The sequence below is a fragment of the Conger conger genome, chromosome 7 (genome assembly GCF_963514075.1).
Source record: "Conger conger chromosome 7, fConCon1.1, whole genome shotgun sequence".
In the NCBI taxonomy this organism is placed as follows: Eukaryota; Metazoa; Chordata; class Actinopteri; order Anguilliformes; family Congridae; genus Conger; species Conger conger.
This window is the reverse complement of record NC_083766.1, coordinates 55,843,227-55,860,726: the sequence shown is the minus strand read 5'-3', so window position 1 is coordinate 55,860,726 and position 17,500 is coordinate 55,843,227. Positions and strand designations below refer to the sequence as shown.

The following is a 17,500-nucleotide window of genomic DNA, read 5'->3' as shown; positions in this document are numbered from 1 at the left end:
AGCGGGCTGTAGGGCAGGACTCAAGCGATCCTCTGTTTCCTTACAGTAATTGGAAAAAGGCAAATGCAAAGAAAGAACAAGTCCCCCCGAATCGATGGGCCGGCGTTCCGGGCAGTGATGGACGCTGCAGATTAGACCTCCCTCACCTTGCTCCCTCTCCCCGTGACCTTGGCTCTGACTCTGCCCCTGATGCATTGTGGGTAAAGGGTGGGGGAAGGGTGAACGGCCGGCAGTAGTTGGAACAGGACTTAAAAAATCCGCTTAGCAGTTGATTGTAAGGTCCCCACTCCCTACAAACATCTCCCAAACTACATAAACACACACACACACACACACACACACGTCTCCCCCCGCTTGCAGCTCGGTCCTCAGCCTATTTTCACCTGCACGCGCACAGCTCAAGGACTGGGCCCGTGAGTGCGTCTCCATGGGGACCAGCGGACATATTCTCTCCTCTCTCAGGACAGAACGAGGCAGAGCTTTAGTTAACGGATCATCGGTAGGCCCCTCTCCCCCCCCCGAAACCACTAAAGCCTCTCTGCTTCCCGCAATCCTGTGTACTGGCTCTATTAATCTCTCTGCTCTCCTGTGTTGTCAATGAGGGTGTGTGTGTGTGTGTATGAGAGAGAGAGAGAGAGAGCTGTGTGTGTGAGTGTGTGTGTGTGTATGAGAGAGAGAGAGAGAGCTGTGTGTGTGAGTGTGTGTGTGTGTATGTGTGTGAGAGTGAGAGCTGTATGTGTGTGTGCGTGAGCTATGTGTGTGAAAGTGAGAGCTGTATGTGTGTGTGTATGAGAGAGAGAGAGAGAGAGAGAGCTGTGTGTGTGAGTGTGTGTGTGTGTGTATGAGAGAGAGAGAGAGAGCTGTGTGTGTGAGTGTGTGTGTGTGTGTGTGTGTGTGAGAGTGAGAGCTGTATGTGTGTGTGCGTGTGTGTGTATGAGAGAGAGAGAGAGAGCTGTGTGTGTGAGTGTGTGTGTGTGTGTGTGTGTGAGAGTGAGAGCTGTATGTGTGTGTGCGTGTGTGTGTATGAGAGAGAGAGAGAGAGCTGTGTGTGTGTGTGTGTGTGTGTGTATGTGTGTGAGAGGGTGTGTGTGTGTGTGTATGAGAGAGAGAGAGAGAGCTGTGTGTGTGTGTGTGTGTGTATGTGTGTGAGAGTGAGAGCTGTGTGTGTGTGTGTGTGTGTGTGTGTGTGTGAGAGTGAGAGCTGTATGTGTGTGTGCGTGAGTGTGTGTGTGTATGTGTGTGAGAGTGAGAGCTGTGTGTGTGTGTGCGTGAGCTATGTGTGTGAGAGGGGGGGTGTATGTGTGTGTGCGTGAGAGTGAGAGCTGTATGTGTGAGTGCGTGTGTGTGTATGTGTTTATGAGAGGCGGGGTGTATGTGTGTGTGTGTGAGAGAGAGAGCTGTATGTGTGTGAGAGTGAGAGCTGTGTGTGTGTGTGTGTGTGTGTGTGTGTGTATGTGTGTGAGAGTGAGAGCTGAGTGTGTGTGTGCGTGAGCTATGTGTGTGTGTATGTGTGTGTGCGTGAGCTATGTGTGTGTGTATGTGTGTGTGCGTGTGTATGTGTGTGTGCGTGAGCTATGTGTGTGTATGAGAGAGAGAGAGAGAGCTGTGTGTGTGAGTGTGTGTGTGTGTATGTGTGTGTGCGTGAGCTATGTGTGGGGGCGAATATGGACATTTGGATTGGATCGTGGTCTCTCTCTGTCTTCCACAGAGGGGTGGTGTCTAATGAGGTTCTTGTAGTGGGGTCTCGCAAATGCACAGGGTTTCCGTGGGGATCTGGCAGGAGTTCCTGGACTAATTTGTCTCGCGTAATTGGTCCCCGTGTGCACGGATACGCAGGCAAGCGTGCGCACACATAAACAGCAACACAAACGCACACTGACACCCACAGCTGCATTTCCACATCGATACCTCTACAGCCTCAACATACTGTATAACCCCACTGACATCCTGTTGAAGAGAGTGTCAGCACTTGTAAAGACACACACACACACACACACACACTCACAAAAACACGCACACACACACAGAATTGAATTCAGTTCGCCTAACATTGCCCTTAACTTTTATTTATGTATAATTGCAAATAATTGCTTATAATTATGAGACAAGTTAAGGACAAACATCGATTGAAACCAGGAAAGGGAATTAACATCGATCATTTCGTAGGCTGTTGAAGATGTGTTGTGACTACACATCTCTTGAATGCCTGTGGGCCCTGTATCCAGCCTTTGGTCTCCAGTGCCCTGGAGCACTGGTGTCTGTAATAATAAAGCGGTCCCACCTGACTCTATATTATCCAGGAGAATGAGGACCAGCGGGCGTAACCTGACAGTGTTGTGTGTGGAGAGGGGCTCTGTGAGAGCAGGCTGTGCAGGGGGAGAGAGAGGAGTGGGGCCAGGAGCGTGCTCACGTCCGTTCAATACGGGTCCCAACGCTGTGACGGAAACAAGGCGTTTCACTTCTGCCTAATTCTCTGTGCTCCCCAAAGACGCAAAGGATGCTCAACTCCTGAGAAAGTCCCCCAAAAGCCCCTCTGAAGAAGTCATTGTGCCAAGTTTCAAGGCCAAATATAAGGACATTCTTCATCAAACCCCATGGGGTAAATCTGTCCTCTGTATTTGACCCATTCGAGTTACTTAGGAGCAGTGGGCAGCCACAGTTCAGCGCCCAGGGACCAACTCCAGTTCTGGGGCCAGTGCCGTGGTCAAGGGCAATGGCCGGAGCACACACCTAACCTGACACGCACAGTGTGGGAGGAAACTGGAGTACCCAGAGAGAACATGCCAACTATACACAGAGCTGCATGTATTCCAGGAATACTTTCTCTCATTTTCTCGGCTTTTATCGTTCCCACCTCAGAGAATCATCTGGAATATTCCGGGGAGACGGTGGGGTAAAAGAGAATGGTGCTCGTAATCTGCTCTAATCTGAGATTATCTGGAGGCTTCTTCACAGAAGAAGGGAGAAACAGTAACTCTGGCCTGTTTAGAAGTGAATGGAGCCGGTTTTGTATCATCCCAGGGCAGGAGCCGTCTGCTAATGTTTCTGTTACAGTCTCAGTCAAAGAGTTTCAGGAGAATTCTCCCATTTTCTGAATTTCCTTTCAATTCCTTGCCAACTCAGTGAATTCAGAAAATGAATTGGAATTGAAAAGAATCGTCAAAACTCCTCAAAGAAGTTTTTGGTCACTTTTCAGTTCAAGAAACTCAGTTTCCATTCTTTTCCTCCATTTAAATGCCATTGACCCCGACTCAGCACATTGCAGAAGTTAAGAGAGGCTAATTCCAGTAATATTGATTGTTCATTTGGAGGACTGAACAGATTGAAATGCTTTGTTATTTAGCTGACGCTTTTATCCAGTTGATTAGACTAAGCAGGGGACAATACTCCCTAGAGCAATGTGGTGGTAAGGGCCTTGCTCAAGGGCCCAACAGCTGTGCAGCTCTTATCTTGGCTAGGCTATAGGCTACAACCACTAGGCTATAGGCTTCCCCATCTGTCATGTCTGTCATGTTTTTTTCCCCCATGCAGGGCGTTGTCACCACTAAGCACGAGGGAGACAAGGTGATCGTCTTTGAGCGAGCCAACGTGGTCTTCATCTTCAACTTCCACCCAACCGTGAGCTACAAGAACTACAGAGTGGCAGTGGGGTCTCCAGGAAAGTATCCTTCCACCTGTGGTTTGGAACTACTTTCTCTCTGTGTGTACTGTAGCCTTGTTGTGTCTAGCTCAGAGCTGGATTTTCTGAGGAGTTTCTCCAGAGTTAGTAAGACTGGCTGTGTTCAAGCTGAACTTGTTGAGTAAGTAAACCCTTTAAAGGCAGTGATGCTCAACCCTGGTCCTGAAGAGCCTTGGAGTGTGCTGGGTTTTGTTTTCCTTTCGATCGATTCAGACCCAAGAACCCAGGTGGCCTGAGTTAGCTGTATAATCAACTGCGTTAACTGATCATTTGCTGTGCTACACAAGCACTGAGTGACAACAAAAGCCAGCAGACCCTATGGCTCTATACTGGACTAGGATGAAGGTATTTTAGGTCAGAGAAACAGCAAAGACAAGTGCCAAACCTGATTTAATTCCTCAAAGTCAGAAGGACAGAAAGTACACTGTTGGGCCTGACTTCATCCTTCAACGTCAGACGGAGCTCTATTTTATTAAAAACGGATTTCCATCTGATTATTCCGGTCAGGCTCACACACAAGCGGTGTTTTTTGCAGATTCAGCTTGCTGATTGGGCGACGTGCGGGAAGGTGTGCGAATGAAAACTGTGAACTCATTGACCGTGATTGCTGATTAGTCTTGTTGTCTAGGCTTGAATGAATCTGCATTATGCTTAGCTACACAAAGTGCGATTTCAGTTTTTTTTGTAAATATGATGCGTGCTGACACACGTGTTAGAGAAACTTCTGCAACTTTGTCAGACTCTGTGAAATGCCTGAATTAATCAGGGTAGAGTTCTGAGCTAGTAAGCCAAAATTCCCTGAATATTTTGCAATGCCAGATGTGTTTGCATATTATAGCAGCCAATGCAATAGTGCAGTGCAACTCGGTTTAGAGAATAAGCCAAATTACACTTTCACAATTAATGTGAAATGTGCATTCTTCTAGATGCGAGTCCATCTGTGGTGCTCAGATAATCATCCTTATAACATTAAAACTGTGGTGTTGCCCTAGGCCTCAACCAATCAATCTCTGGAAGCTGAACATTGACCCTTTGGCTTTTTGGATTTTTGTTTTTCAAATGATAAATCTGCTCATTTCCATTAACCCTTTGAAGAGTATGTTTTTTTTGGAATTATAAGTCATTCAAGATTCATTCAAGTCAGAGTTTTAGAACTCCATTGTTTTCAGTTGCCTGTAGTGATTATGACTTCAGCATTAGAATCTTCAGTTAAGAATCGAATCACACATTTGTGACCTCACACCTCACACCATAAAGTTTCAGTCCCATGTGCCACGGCTGAAAATTAAAACACAAAAATTTTTCATACGGGTCAAATGAGGTTGAGAGCTAAACTCTCTGAAAAATCTCAGTTTATTCTCGTTTAAATCTCGTTTATTCTTTCATTTGCAACAGCTGACGCATTACAATCACGGTAGCGTTGCCTGCGGATCTGAGTTCTGTTTTGTTTTGTTGGTCGGTGCTTTAAGTGCACTTAATGGCACAGGGAAGTGTGGCTAATAAGCTGGTTGTGTTGGCATTGCATCATTAAACCCCTCAGCGCACAGACACCATGACCCAAGGCCTCATTCACTTTGCAGCACTTCTCTGTCTCTTGCATTTTTCAGCAACGTACACATTTGCTCTGCGAGAGTGTTTTATTTGTGGCTAATTAGCTTATGTATTCCACCATGGGCCCTGGGGCACGCGAATGTGCTGGTAGTTCAGTTCGATTCCCTGGGGGGGCGATTCTGTTGAGCTTTGACCTTTGACCTTTGACCTGGCTCTTTTAACATGCAGTCAAATTAAACATATGCAGTGAAATATACTGTCAATACTGAAATAAAATATATTATCAAGACCAGACATGGTAGTTATTTGCAATGTATGTAAGAATATATAACTTATTACTTATACACTCACTGAGCACTTTGTTAGGAACACCTACTTATTCAGAATGCGGAAAAAATGTGATCTCAGTGATTTCAACTGTGGCATGATTGTTGGTGCCAGACAGGGTGGTTTGAGTGTCTCAGAAACTGCTAATCTCTTGGGATTTTCACACACAACAGTCTCTAGAGTTTGCAGAGAAAATGGTGTGAACACGTTGTAAATGAGAGAGGTCCAAGGAGAATGGTCAGACTGGTCGTAGCTGACAGGAAGGTGATGCAGTATAACCACACATTTCAACAGTGGTATGCAGAAGAGCATCTCTGAACACACAACGCATCAAACCTCTAAGTGGATAGGCTACAGCAGCAGAAGTCTCAGTCTAAGTGTAAAAAATATGGAAGTCTTAAATACCTAATAATGTGCTCACTGAGTGTAGGTAATATATTCTTTTAAATATATTGCATACATTTTATCAGTGTACTTATTTTGAAAAGTCTCATTTACATTATACTGCAGTGTATTTCATGGCCGTGAGGGTTTCCTCAGGAAACCGCAAAGTGTGTAAGTGCAGAGTATGGAAACTACAGAAAGCTTTGTAAGTGCTGAATATGCTGTGAGCAAGCGAGTTTGCTGAGTAAAATGAAAATGAAATATGAAAAATATGAAGCGTCTCCATCAAACCTACTACGCTCCACTCTAGCTGCTGCCGCACAGAGCAGGGGGAGAGGAGGCAGTGTAATCTGTCCCCCGCCAGAGTGCGTTCACCTGGAACAGGCCTAAAAAGGACCGCACGGTCGTAAACTCCAGCGCTGGGGCCTTCAGTTTGGACTGCAGGATCGCGTTCACGGCACCCAGGAGTGTGCACACAGGAACTACTTCTGTTTATTTATTTATTTATTTATTTTCGACAAGACAGATTGATCACCGCAGGTTTTTCCTGAGATTCTTTGCAGAACGGTGGGGGGGGGGAGGTTTTGGGAATTGTGGGAATGTTGTTACGGGGTGAGCGCCGTGCGGAATACCGAGAAGCCGACCCTCGTCCATCAGACGCCTAACCGGGGTCCTGAGACACTAACGCGTCAATCAAGAGACTGCTTCATTTTTTCATTTCTTTTCTTTTACATTTCATTTACTTATTTTATTGACTTTTCTGGGAGGGGGGGAGGGGGTAGTAGTCAAGGGCACGAGGCTCTTGCAGCCGCGGGGGAGGGAGAAAGCGCTCAGCATGAGGGTTTTTTTTTCTTTGTTTGTTTGTTTGTCTGTCGGTGCTGTTTGTTTGATCCCAGCCGGAGAGGAAATGAGAGCGGGTAGAGGCAGGGCCAAAAAGTGCCTTTGGGTTTAGAGATGAGCGCTACGACTGGGCCCTTTCACGGGGGGGGACCCGTCGTTTGGGGTGGGGCGGGGGCCGGGACGGTGTGGGGGAGAGGGGCTATAGTCCCTCCGTCTCTGTCTGATTGCACTCATGTAGCTAGGGCCAATCACTCTGAGCTGAAAGAGTCAGGTGATCCCTTCTCTGGGTTTAGTTTACGGCTCTTTGTCTGGTGATTAAGTTCTGGGTTTAGTTTAGAGCTCTTCCTCTGGTGATTAAGTTCTGGGTTTAGTTTAGGGATCTTTGTCTGGTGATTAAGTTCTGGGTTTAGTTTAGAGCTCTTCGTCTGGTGATTAAGTTCTGGGTTTAGTTTAGAGCTCTTCCTCTGGTGATTAAGTTCTGGGTTTAGTTTACGGCTCTTCCTCTGGTGATTAAGTTCTGGGTTTAGTTTAGAGCTCTTCCTCTGGTGATTAAGTTCTGGGTTTAGTTTAGAGCTCTTCCTCTGGTGATTAAGTTCTGGGTTTAGTTTAGAGCTCTTCCTCTGGTGATTAAGTTCTGGGTTTAGTTTAGAGCTCTTCCTCTGGTGATTAAGTTCTGGGTTTAGTTTAGGGATCTTTGTCTGGTGTCTAAGTTCTGGGTTTAGTTTAGAGCTCTTCCTCTGGTGATTAAGTTCTGGGTTTAGTTTAGGGATCTTTGTCTGGTGATTAAGTTCTGGGTTTAGTTAAGGGCTCTTCGTCTGGTGATTAAGTTCTGGGTTTAGTTTAGGGATCTTTGTCTGGTGATTAAGTTCTGGGTTTAGTTAAGGGCTCTTCGTCTGGTGATTAAGTTCTGGGTTTAGTTTAGGGATCTTTGTCTGGTGATTAAGTTCTGGGTTTAGTTAAGGGCTCTTCGTCTGGTGATTAAGTTCTGGGTTTAGTTTAGGGATCTTCGTCTGGTGTCTAAGTTCTGGGTTTAGTTTAGAGCTCTTCCTCTGGTGATTAAGTTCTGGGTTTAGTTTAGGGATCTTCGTCTGGTGTCTAAGTTCTGGGTTTAGTTTAGAGCTCTTCCTCTGGTGATTAAGTTCTGGGTTTAGTTTAGAGCTCTTCCTCTGGTGATTAAGTTCTGGGTTTAGTTTAGAGCTCTTCCTCTGGTGATTAAGTTCTGGGTTTAGTTTAGAGCTCCTCCTCTGGTGATTAAGTTCTGGGTTTAGTTTAGGGATCTTTGTCTGGTGTCTAAGTTCTGGGTTTAGTTTAGAGCTCTTCCTCTGGTGATTAAGTTCTGGGTTTAGTTTAGGGATCTTTGTCTGGTGATTAAGTTCTGGGTTTAGTTAAGGGCTCTTCGTCTGGTGATTAAGTTCTGGGTTTAGTTTATGGATCTTTGTCTGGTGATTAAGTTCTGGGTTTAGTTAAGGGCTCTTCGTCTGGTGATTAAGTTCTGGGTTTAGTTTAGGGATCTTCGTCTGGTGTCTAAGTTCTGGGTTTAGTTTAGAGCTCTTCCACTGGTGATTAAGTTCTGGGTTTAGTTTAGGGATCTTTGTCTGGTGATTAAGTTCTGGGTTTAGTTAAGGGCTCTTCGTCTGGTGATTAAGTTCTGGGTTTAGTTTAGGGATCTTTGTCTGGTGATTAAGTTCTGGGTTTAGTTTAGGGCTCTTCGTCTGGTGATTAAGTTCTGGGTTTAGTTTAGGGATCTTTGTCTGGTGATTAAGTTCTGGGTTTAGTTAAGGGCTCTTCGTCTGGTGATTAAGTTCTGGGTTTAGTTTAGGGATCTTTGTCTGGTGATTAAGTTCTGGGTTTAGTTTAGGGCTCTTCGTCTGGTGATTAAGTTCTGGGTTTAGTTTAGGGATCTTTGTCTGGTGATTAAGTTCTGGGTTTAGTTTAGGGCTCTTCGTCTGGTGATGAAGAGGTTCCTCCTCTGGGTTTAGTTTAGGGCTCTTAGTCAGTTGAAACCAAGAGGGGACATTTTCTAGTTTGTGTGTGTGTGTGTGTGTGTGTGTGAAAGACTGTATATTACACTCTGTAACAGGGGGTCTTGGTGAGAGAAAACTACTGAAAATCTCTTCCCGTATTTGTGCCTTCTGTGTTTTGAGTGTTTTGATGAAGACCACCGACCTCCGTAAATGAGCAGTCTCCCTCCGAACACGTCTCTCTGTTGGTCATGGCAGACTGATAATTACATTTCTGAGCCGTCGCGTTTTTGTCCCTTTTTCTTTAAAAAAGCTTTGCGTGCGTCTGCTAACGTAAAAACGACTAAAAGAGAAGCCGGGTTTGTCGTGAAAACGAGAGCTTTCCGGTTGTAATTACCCCCCTATTTCTCCGCCATCGTATCCCAGAATAAATAGAATCTCCGCGGAGAGCGTTTCCTCTGTTGCCATGGTGAAGTTTTTAATTGTGAGCAGAGGGTTTATCACAATGCAAGAATGATGGAATACAATTATCGCCGCAGACAAAGGAGCTCTTTTCCGTCTGATACGCTAACAGGTGATGGACGTTGTTTACCTGCCGAGGGGACGGTAGCAGTCGCCGGCGGCGGTTCCCTGACCAATGTCTGAGCCTGTTGCTCAATGACTAAACTCCCAGTTTTGATGATTTGACATGTGTGTTTTTTTAATGACAGGTGGGGAATATGATGTTGCAGTGTGGTCTGTGGGTGTGGCCATAACCGGTTAGCATCTCCCCAACATCCTTATTACAGTTTGGATGTTCGCATGCCAAGCTATGAGCAGTACTGTGGTGTGCCGTTACATTGGTGCCGGTACAGAGATGGAGACTGTGTGTGTGTGTGTGTGTGTGTCTGTGCGTGCGCATGTGTCTCTGTGTTTGTTTTTGTGAAAAAAAACCAATGTGCATATGTACGCACATTCAGTGTGTAAGTTATCAAACCCACAATCACTATACCTCACATACAGTCAGATTCACAGCCAAATGCTCTCAGGCACACATTACAGTATCACCTTACAGTACATCTCATTTAGCAGACACTCTTATCCAAAGCGATTTCCAAATAATTACATATAAAGGTCATTGAACAAAAACCAGAACAGGTCAGATCGGGTACAATTCACATATGCTCAGTCGTAAAAGCCGTAAAACATAAGTCTACACAAGGTAGATAGGCGAAGTCAGTAATTACCATACGGAGACATCTATAGCATCGGGAACACAATCCTGCCTCAGCCAGTCACTGTGAGAGCAGAGAGAATGGAACAGTAGGACAGGACTGCGTGTCCGTCCCTCCGGCTGAAGAGGCTCAAACCCAGCCAAGATCCCCCGCACGGTGGGGTCCCCAGCCCCGACACACACTGCGCTGTGATCCCATCTCTGTGTGGAGCACCTCTCCCATGAAAAATACATTCTCCATTCTTTTTTTTTCTTTTTTTTTTAAAGAAATACATAAATGGATGAATGGGAGCTGGAGAGAGGCGGGGAGCGCGGAGGTTTGGAGCGAAAGGAGTTTGAGAACGAGTGGGGGTCGGGGGGGGTCACGGGCGGAGAGTCGGGGGAAGGAAAGGCGAATAAAGACAGGTTTAGCGGAAGAAGGGAGCGCGTGAAGAAGAGAGCGAGAGTGAAAGGGAGAGGGTCGGAACAACGCGAGAGAGGAGCTGTCCGTCTCGTGTCCTGTTCCGCGGGGCCTGTGGGTGTTCTGGAGATGTCTGTTTATCATTTTTAACTTTGTTTGTAACTCTGGCTTTTTCACGGGGAGGGTCCGTGCGGGGTCGATACTCCACCGCATACGGAGACCTCGTTTTTCACGCCCTCAAACTTTCTCAGCCTTTTTCTTTTTCTTCTTCTCTTCCTCCTGCTTGACCTCTGCCTGCTTTAGTGTGCCCCTCCTGCTCCCGCGAGCTGCACAGCGCCCCCTGTGGCCAAGCAGGGCTCTGCGGTTAACACAGCGCAAGCCGTCTTTTGAGAGGGAGAGAAAGAGAGGGAGAGGGGGGGAGAGGGAGAGGGAAGGGAAGAGGGGGAGAGTGGGATGCAGAGAGGGAGAGAGAGAGGGAGAGAGAAAGGGAGAAAGAGGGAGGGAGGGAAATAGAGAGGGAGGTTGGGAGAGAGGGGAGTGGAGAGAGGTAGAGAGAAAGAGAGGGAGAGAGGTAGAGAGAGAGGGAGGGAGATAGAGAGGGAGGGAAAGAGGAAGATGGAGAGAGGCGGAGAGAGAGAGAGAGAGAGACACATAGAGAGGACGGGAGAGAGGGTGAGAGAGGGAGGGAGAGGGTGCAGAGCTGAACTATGAGCCTGTTCTTCCTCTCAATAGCAAATACACCTCTGACGATATGCCTGCTTTAAATGCCTTTTGGTGGCAGTGTGATCTCTGCACTTAGCAGGCTTCCACACTCCTTCTGTACAAAGGGAAACAGATATGTTTGGATGTTACACCATTTGCTTCCAGAAACGTACCCGGTTCTATTTTACTTGCTTCTTGCATTTACTTGCATCTCCAAAAAAAGAAAAAAGGTTTTGGTTTTTGAAGATGCATCAAAATTTCAGGTCTACCCTCAGTGAGCACTTTATTATGTATTTATTAGACTTATTTTTTAGACTTCTACCGCGGTAGCCTATGCACTTAGAGGTATGATGTGTTGAGTGTTCAGAGATGCTCTTCTGCATACCACTGTTGTAATGTGTGGTTATTTATTAATAATAATAATAATAATAATAATAATACACTTTTTAAAAGAACATACAGTAATGCTCTTATCCTGAGCGAGGTACAACAAATGCATACCCATAACCAGGGACAAGTGCACTAAAAGGATTACATCTATAAAACCCAATTTAGGCACTTAAAATCTGAAGATTTTAGTCATTTGGCAGGTGCTCTTATCAGTAACAACCTACAATAAAGCACAACGTACAATGAAGCTCATCAGGAGACATCATTTTTAATTCCTCACAGGGTCTAAAAGAAGACCCGTACTAAACTTAAGATTCTGACTGTATACTTGAAAATTTTTTTTAGAAAAGTTTTCAAATCTATTTTACAAGATATTGGTAAGAGATACGCATAATGAATGCCTCTATTTAAAGAGGAATATAGAGCAGTACAATAGCCTACCCTTCAAGAGATGAATGCATGGATGACCTTTCTATCTGCAAATGACAAATGTTTCTTTAATGATAGTACCATTACTGGGATGTCTTTTAAATATATCACTCTCGGCCAAAATTGTATCAAAAAATAGCCGCGCTTCAATTCAGATTTAACATTTTCGATTAAGCTGTACAATTCCGAGTAAATTGAATCAATCTTTTGTTTTGGATTCAGAACTTCTACTTCATATCAGTGTATATCAGTAACCATGGAGATGGAGTGCTTACCTTCTCATGCTCACGTCTGTGTCAGTTTTGCTAACAGATTTAGAACATAATTGGCTCTATTATTGATCCATTGGAGGACTCCTTTATCCGTTTACATTAATTGATGACTGTAAATTGCAGTAATTGTAGTAAATGTCATTTTTTTTACCCTTGTGTAAAATACAGCTATGACCAGCTTGGCATCACCAGCTGCCAGCTGTTTCAAAACCTTGCTTGAGCTGGTCAAACTGTGTTGAGTATGGAGCTGGTCTGAACTGGTCAACCAGATATCAGCTGTTTCAAACCCTGAGCTGTTTTTTTTCAGCAGGGTACTGTTTGTGATGAATGTGTTTCTGTTTTGTAGGTTTTAGTTTTTTCTTACTAAAGAAATCTATCCAAAGCAACTCGCAGTTGATTAGACTAAGCAGAGGACAATCCCCCTGGAGCAATGTGGTGTTAAGGGCCTTGCTCAAGGGTCTTAGCTCTTATCGTGGCTAAATCAGGACTTGAACCACCAACCTTCCGGCTCCCATTCATGTACCTTAGCCAGTATGCTACAGGCTGCCCTCTGTTTTCGCTTGGTGTGCCATTCGTAAGATTGAAGAATCATTGTTTAACCTCACTTGAGTGTGTGAGCGCATCTGTGTGTGTGTGTGGTGTTGTTAGTTGGCTGATTTGTTTTTTGTTTTTGTTTTCTGGTTGATTTGAGCCTGAGAGAGTGATGTAGTCTGATCCTCTATTTATCTTTTCCCTCAGAGCGATAAGGGGTTTGCCTGCTTTCAGGAGACATTTATTTGATTTGACATGCCACTCCTACAAGACAACTAATGAAAAGACCAGCCGGGCTCTGTGTTTATAAATTGAGTCGGTGCCCAGTGTTTGGATGGGCCCGAGTGGGCACTGACTACTAACCACCTGCGATAACACACACAGTCATTTCGTGTCCAGAATGATTTTTCCTGTCAGAACTTCATATTGGCAACAGCTTTTTGGCCAAGTTTGCAAACAAGCTGAATATACTTGTGTTATTGCAGTCTTCTCAGGTCACAGTGGGGGATGGTGCTGCGTGCGTACATGCGTGTGTGCATCTGTGGTTGCATGTATGTATCACGCGTGTGCGTGTTGTTGGGTTCCTCCCGACTACACACTCTTTGTCCGGCAAAATGGTTCTTTGTCTGGGAGCTTTTACACTTCCGACCTATAATAGGGGGTTCCTAAAGAACTAAAAAGGCTTCATCTATGGAATCAAGCCAAATAAACCCTTTCAGAAATGTTGTATCTTAGAGTCTAAGTATAAGACTCAGTCTCTTTCTCTCTCTCCATTTTGAATTTCAATCGTTTCTCCAGGAGACGTCTCTCCAGTTCAGGGTGGTGCTGTACACTGGCACCATCTTCCGCACCGTTACCCAGAATGCCGTGCTCTCCACAGCCTCCCAGCCGCTGGGCCCGTGTCCGTCTCTGCCTCCGACGGACGCCAAAGGCTTTCACGGTGAGGCGGTGTGGCTAACGCGATAACCGCCACACGCCCCACCGACTCTATCTGCCTCTCCAGACGACCGGGAGACGGGGGGGGGGGGGGGGGCCCTGCGTCCCGCCGTAGCGTCCCAGACCTGGAGAGGGGCACCTGCCGCCGTCCTACACCCCCAAACACGCGCCAGCCATCGCCACGGCAACCCTTTGTCCGCTCCTTTACCTCCCGGAGGGGAGCGGACCCCAAGAGGCCGGGGCCTAATCGCGCTTCTGAGCCGAGCCTCAGAACCCAGAGCCGCTAACCCGCTAACTGCCAACCCGCTAAAGGAGGGGGCTCTTCAACACGCCGAACGGGCCAAGCGTTCCGGGGATCAGGCGGTAACTCTGCAGGGAGGAGGGGAGGGCTCTGGGTCCGGATTTGTGTGTAGGACGGTTGGTTTGATTGCGGCAAAGCCCGCCTTCATCCTCATTTTCCAAATTTGTACACTTTTGTTTTTTCACCGCCATGGCATTTTTCTTCTCTCATCAAAATGGCAGCTGTAAGGAGTAGCCCGTGCACGTGTGTCCTTTTCATTCAATCCCCCACAAGCAGAAAGGCAGCACTCTGTGACAGTGTGTGTGATTGAAATTCACCCAAATTCAGCTTTTCAAAGGGCTCACAAGCTTCCTCTCTATCCCTCTAACTCCCTGCCTCTCCCTTTCCCTCTTTCCCTCTCCTCACTCTCACCATCCCTTCCTCTCTTTCTTTATCCCCCCTCTCACTCTCCTCCCTGCTCTCTCCCTCCCTCTTTCTCGTGCGCTCTCTCTCTCTCATGTTAGACTCTCTCTCTCCCTCTCTCTCCCTCTCTCTCCCTCGCTCTCTCTCCCTCTCTCTCCCTCTCTCTCATGTTAGACTCTCTCTCTCCCTCTCTCTCTCTCTCTCTCTCTCCCTCATGTTAGACTCTCTCTCTCTCTCTTTCTCCCTCTCAGACGGGCGCAGAAGGAATGAAAGCCGTCCCCATCACAGCCAGCCTCCCTTTGATGTACAGCCTCACACCGATAGTGTCAGGGCCCCCAGTCTCCCGCTATCTCCCACAGACAGGGTAACCGCGGCGACACGCCCCATAACTCCCCTCTCCCTCCCTCCGGCAACACGCGTGTGATGTGGTATGATTTTTCAGCCTAATCTCGGCGGACACGCTAACCGGCGCGTGGCGTGTCGTCCACTCCCGTGAGGCAGGCTCAGATAGCGCTGATTCACAGATTCAGTGTCGGAGATCTCCGCCGCCGTGTTCGGGGAGGGGCGGAGGGGGGGTACGGACGGAGCAGGAGGGGGTTAAATCAATCATCTCTCCCGGCTCCCGCGTATCGACTCCGTCCTCTCCGGAGCCGCGTCGGAGCGGAGGTGTTGTTCCCGGGAACGTCGGGCGGGTCGATGGGAACGCCGCCCGATCCCGGCTCGCCGCTGATGGGTGATCACTCACCTGCTCGTGATCCGGACGGGCAGCGGGATTCGGGGGCTGGTGGATCAATGGGGGGGGGGGGGGTCTCGGGCGGGATGCTCATGGGAGCAACACTCTTCAGTCTAACCTCATTTAGTTAAACTCCCCCTCTCTCATCTCCCTCTTGTCTTCACACTGAACACTTCCCTGTGGGATTGTAGCTTTCTGTGTGAGAATAAGGGTTTTTTTATAGTTCTTGATATGAATGGTAATTGGACTGCTTTCATATCGCGCTTTTTATCCAGAGCACTGTACATTTGATGCCTCTAACTCACCCATTAACTCACACTCACACACCAACAGCGACCGGCTGCCCTGCAATGCTCAGACCAGCTCGTTGGGAGCAATTGGGTGTTGGGCGTCAAACAGGGACACTTCAACACAGTAGTGGGTCACCCCCTTATAAGGTCAAACTAGAGGCAATGCTATACTTTTTAGTGTATTTTTGCATTACTATCTGAACTTTATCAAATTCTGGTTCCATCTTATGTTATATGGTCTTTATAACTGTGTAATTACATGTTAACTACACAAAATGGACAGGGTGGCTGCTGTATATATACGCATTGTTACATTGTTATTGTACTGGTACGATCATTAAATAATACAACTTTGAGAGAAAGGGGGAATGTAGTAGTTGGCTCCATTTAATGTCATCATGTCCTGAAAAGTAACCTTCACGGAGATGGTTGTTTTTCATTATGTTGATGCAGTGTAAGAATGTGTTATGTGCACAGTGATTACACTAAGCCCAAAACACTGCTTTAGATCAGTAGTTACGCAGGTGGTACAGAAGATAACTGCTTCATTTAAAGGGGCATAAGCTGTATCTTAGAGGAAGACCACACGGTCTGCTCGCTGTTTTAATTACTGGTTGTAGGCATTTCCCGGATCGACTGCCTCTCCTTGACTGTCCTCTGTATCCCCATTACTGAAACACTGCACTTTCACACTCCTATAAGGCGTAATTACTTCCCCGAAAATCACTACGCTGCCAATATAACAGGAAGCTCAGCTTAGTGCCTCACATTTCCCAGACTGCATTGCATTTAATGGTTCTGACTCTGAAACCCCAGCAACATTCGTCATTAATTTTGACTTGGAAATAAATTTGGGCGTTTTTTTATTTTTTTTTCAATGCAAACTCAATACTTCTCATCAGCTTTGATTATCGCTGAACTTGCCAAAGTGCATTGGTGAATAAAAAAGCACATCCATTTAAATGTCAGCATAATTTACAAAGGACAAAATGTTTAATAAATTCACAGTTGGCCTTATGGAAGGGGAACACACTGCAATATATTGAAATAAAATATTGCAACATTTCACAATATATGGGTGACTGCACAAAATATCTCCAATTTATGATAGATAAGATTTTTTATACATTGTTGTGAAATATATTTTATTTTATTTTCCAAAAAGTCAACATCACATAAGTACAATATATTTCACTGCATTCCAGTTGTAATGGTGTAGCGGAGAGACTCCTGAATGGCTGAGATGAACTCCTAAGTTTTTGTTTTTGTCTTCTTCCCGCTCTCTCTTGGACATTCAAGGTGCCTTCCAATAACAGCCTCTGCTAATTTCTCATGCCCTGACAACCCCGATTGCCCCCGTCCCCAACCCCAGTCGAGATTAATCGCGTCTCCTCGAATACCCCGGCAGTGGTGGCTGAGGTTGCTGATGCGGTTTTAAAAAAAAAACGCTATAACTCGCCACCATCGCCCCCTTCTGACCCATTCACGGCGGCCATTTTGTAACCAGCGCGCTCTGTCCCAAACGTCTGCCAGGCCATGGTTCTGCTCTGAAACTGTAACCATATAACTTTATCCATACAGGAATATCACAGTTAGGACTTTGTGTTTTGATTATATCTGCAAAAACAGGAGAAATAAGATGAAAATGACTTCAACACAATGCAGTCGAGCTGCTATTGGTTATCTCTCTGCGGATGTCCACAGGCGAAGAATTGGTGTTCTTATCGTGTTGTTGAGCTGGTGTCAAACTCCAGTAAGGTTGCAACAGGCACTTTTGACCACGTGGCTCAGACAACCTACACAAACACTGTTCTGAAGCCCTTCTTTTCATTTAGTCTGTCACCTAACCTGACCTCAGTCTTATCCATGTAACTTTTTCATCTTCTCATGTAGAGATAATGTTTTTCAAGCTGAAATAAAAATGGCAGAGATGAGTATGGAGGTGTAGCTGAGGTTAGATCGCTGTAGAGATGGTATCCGGAGAGGAATATAGACATTAAGCAGCTTTGGATACTCTCTTTGAAAAAAGCTTTCTGAAAGGGTTGTTTGGCGTGATTCCATAGAGGAACCCTTTTTAGTTCTTTATGGAACCCTCTATCATAGGTGTGAAGTCTGAAAGCTCCCAGACAAAGAATCATTTTGCCTGACAAAGAATAATT

At 46.1% G+C, this 17,500-nt stretch overlaps 1 protein-coding gene across 1 annotated transcript in view; it reads left to right on the top strand.

Annotated features, from left to right (window-relative positions):
- Positions 1 to 17,500, top strand: part of LOC133132852 (1,4-alpha-glucan-branching enzyme-like) — a 182,456-nt gene that overhangs the window by 144,541 nt on the left and 20,415 nt on the right. The window contains exon 14 of the mRNA XM_061248622.1: positions 3,532 to 3,662. Within this exon, the coding sequence (XP_061104606.1) occupies positions 3,532 to 3,662 (131 nt within the window). The remainder of the gene's footprint in view (positions 1 to 3,531; positions 3,663 to 17,500) is intronic.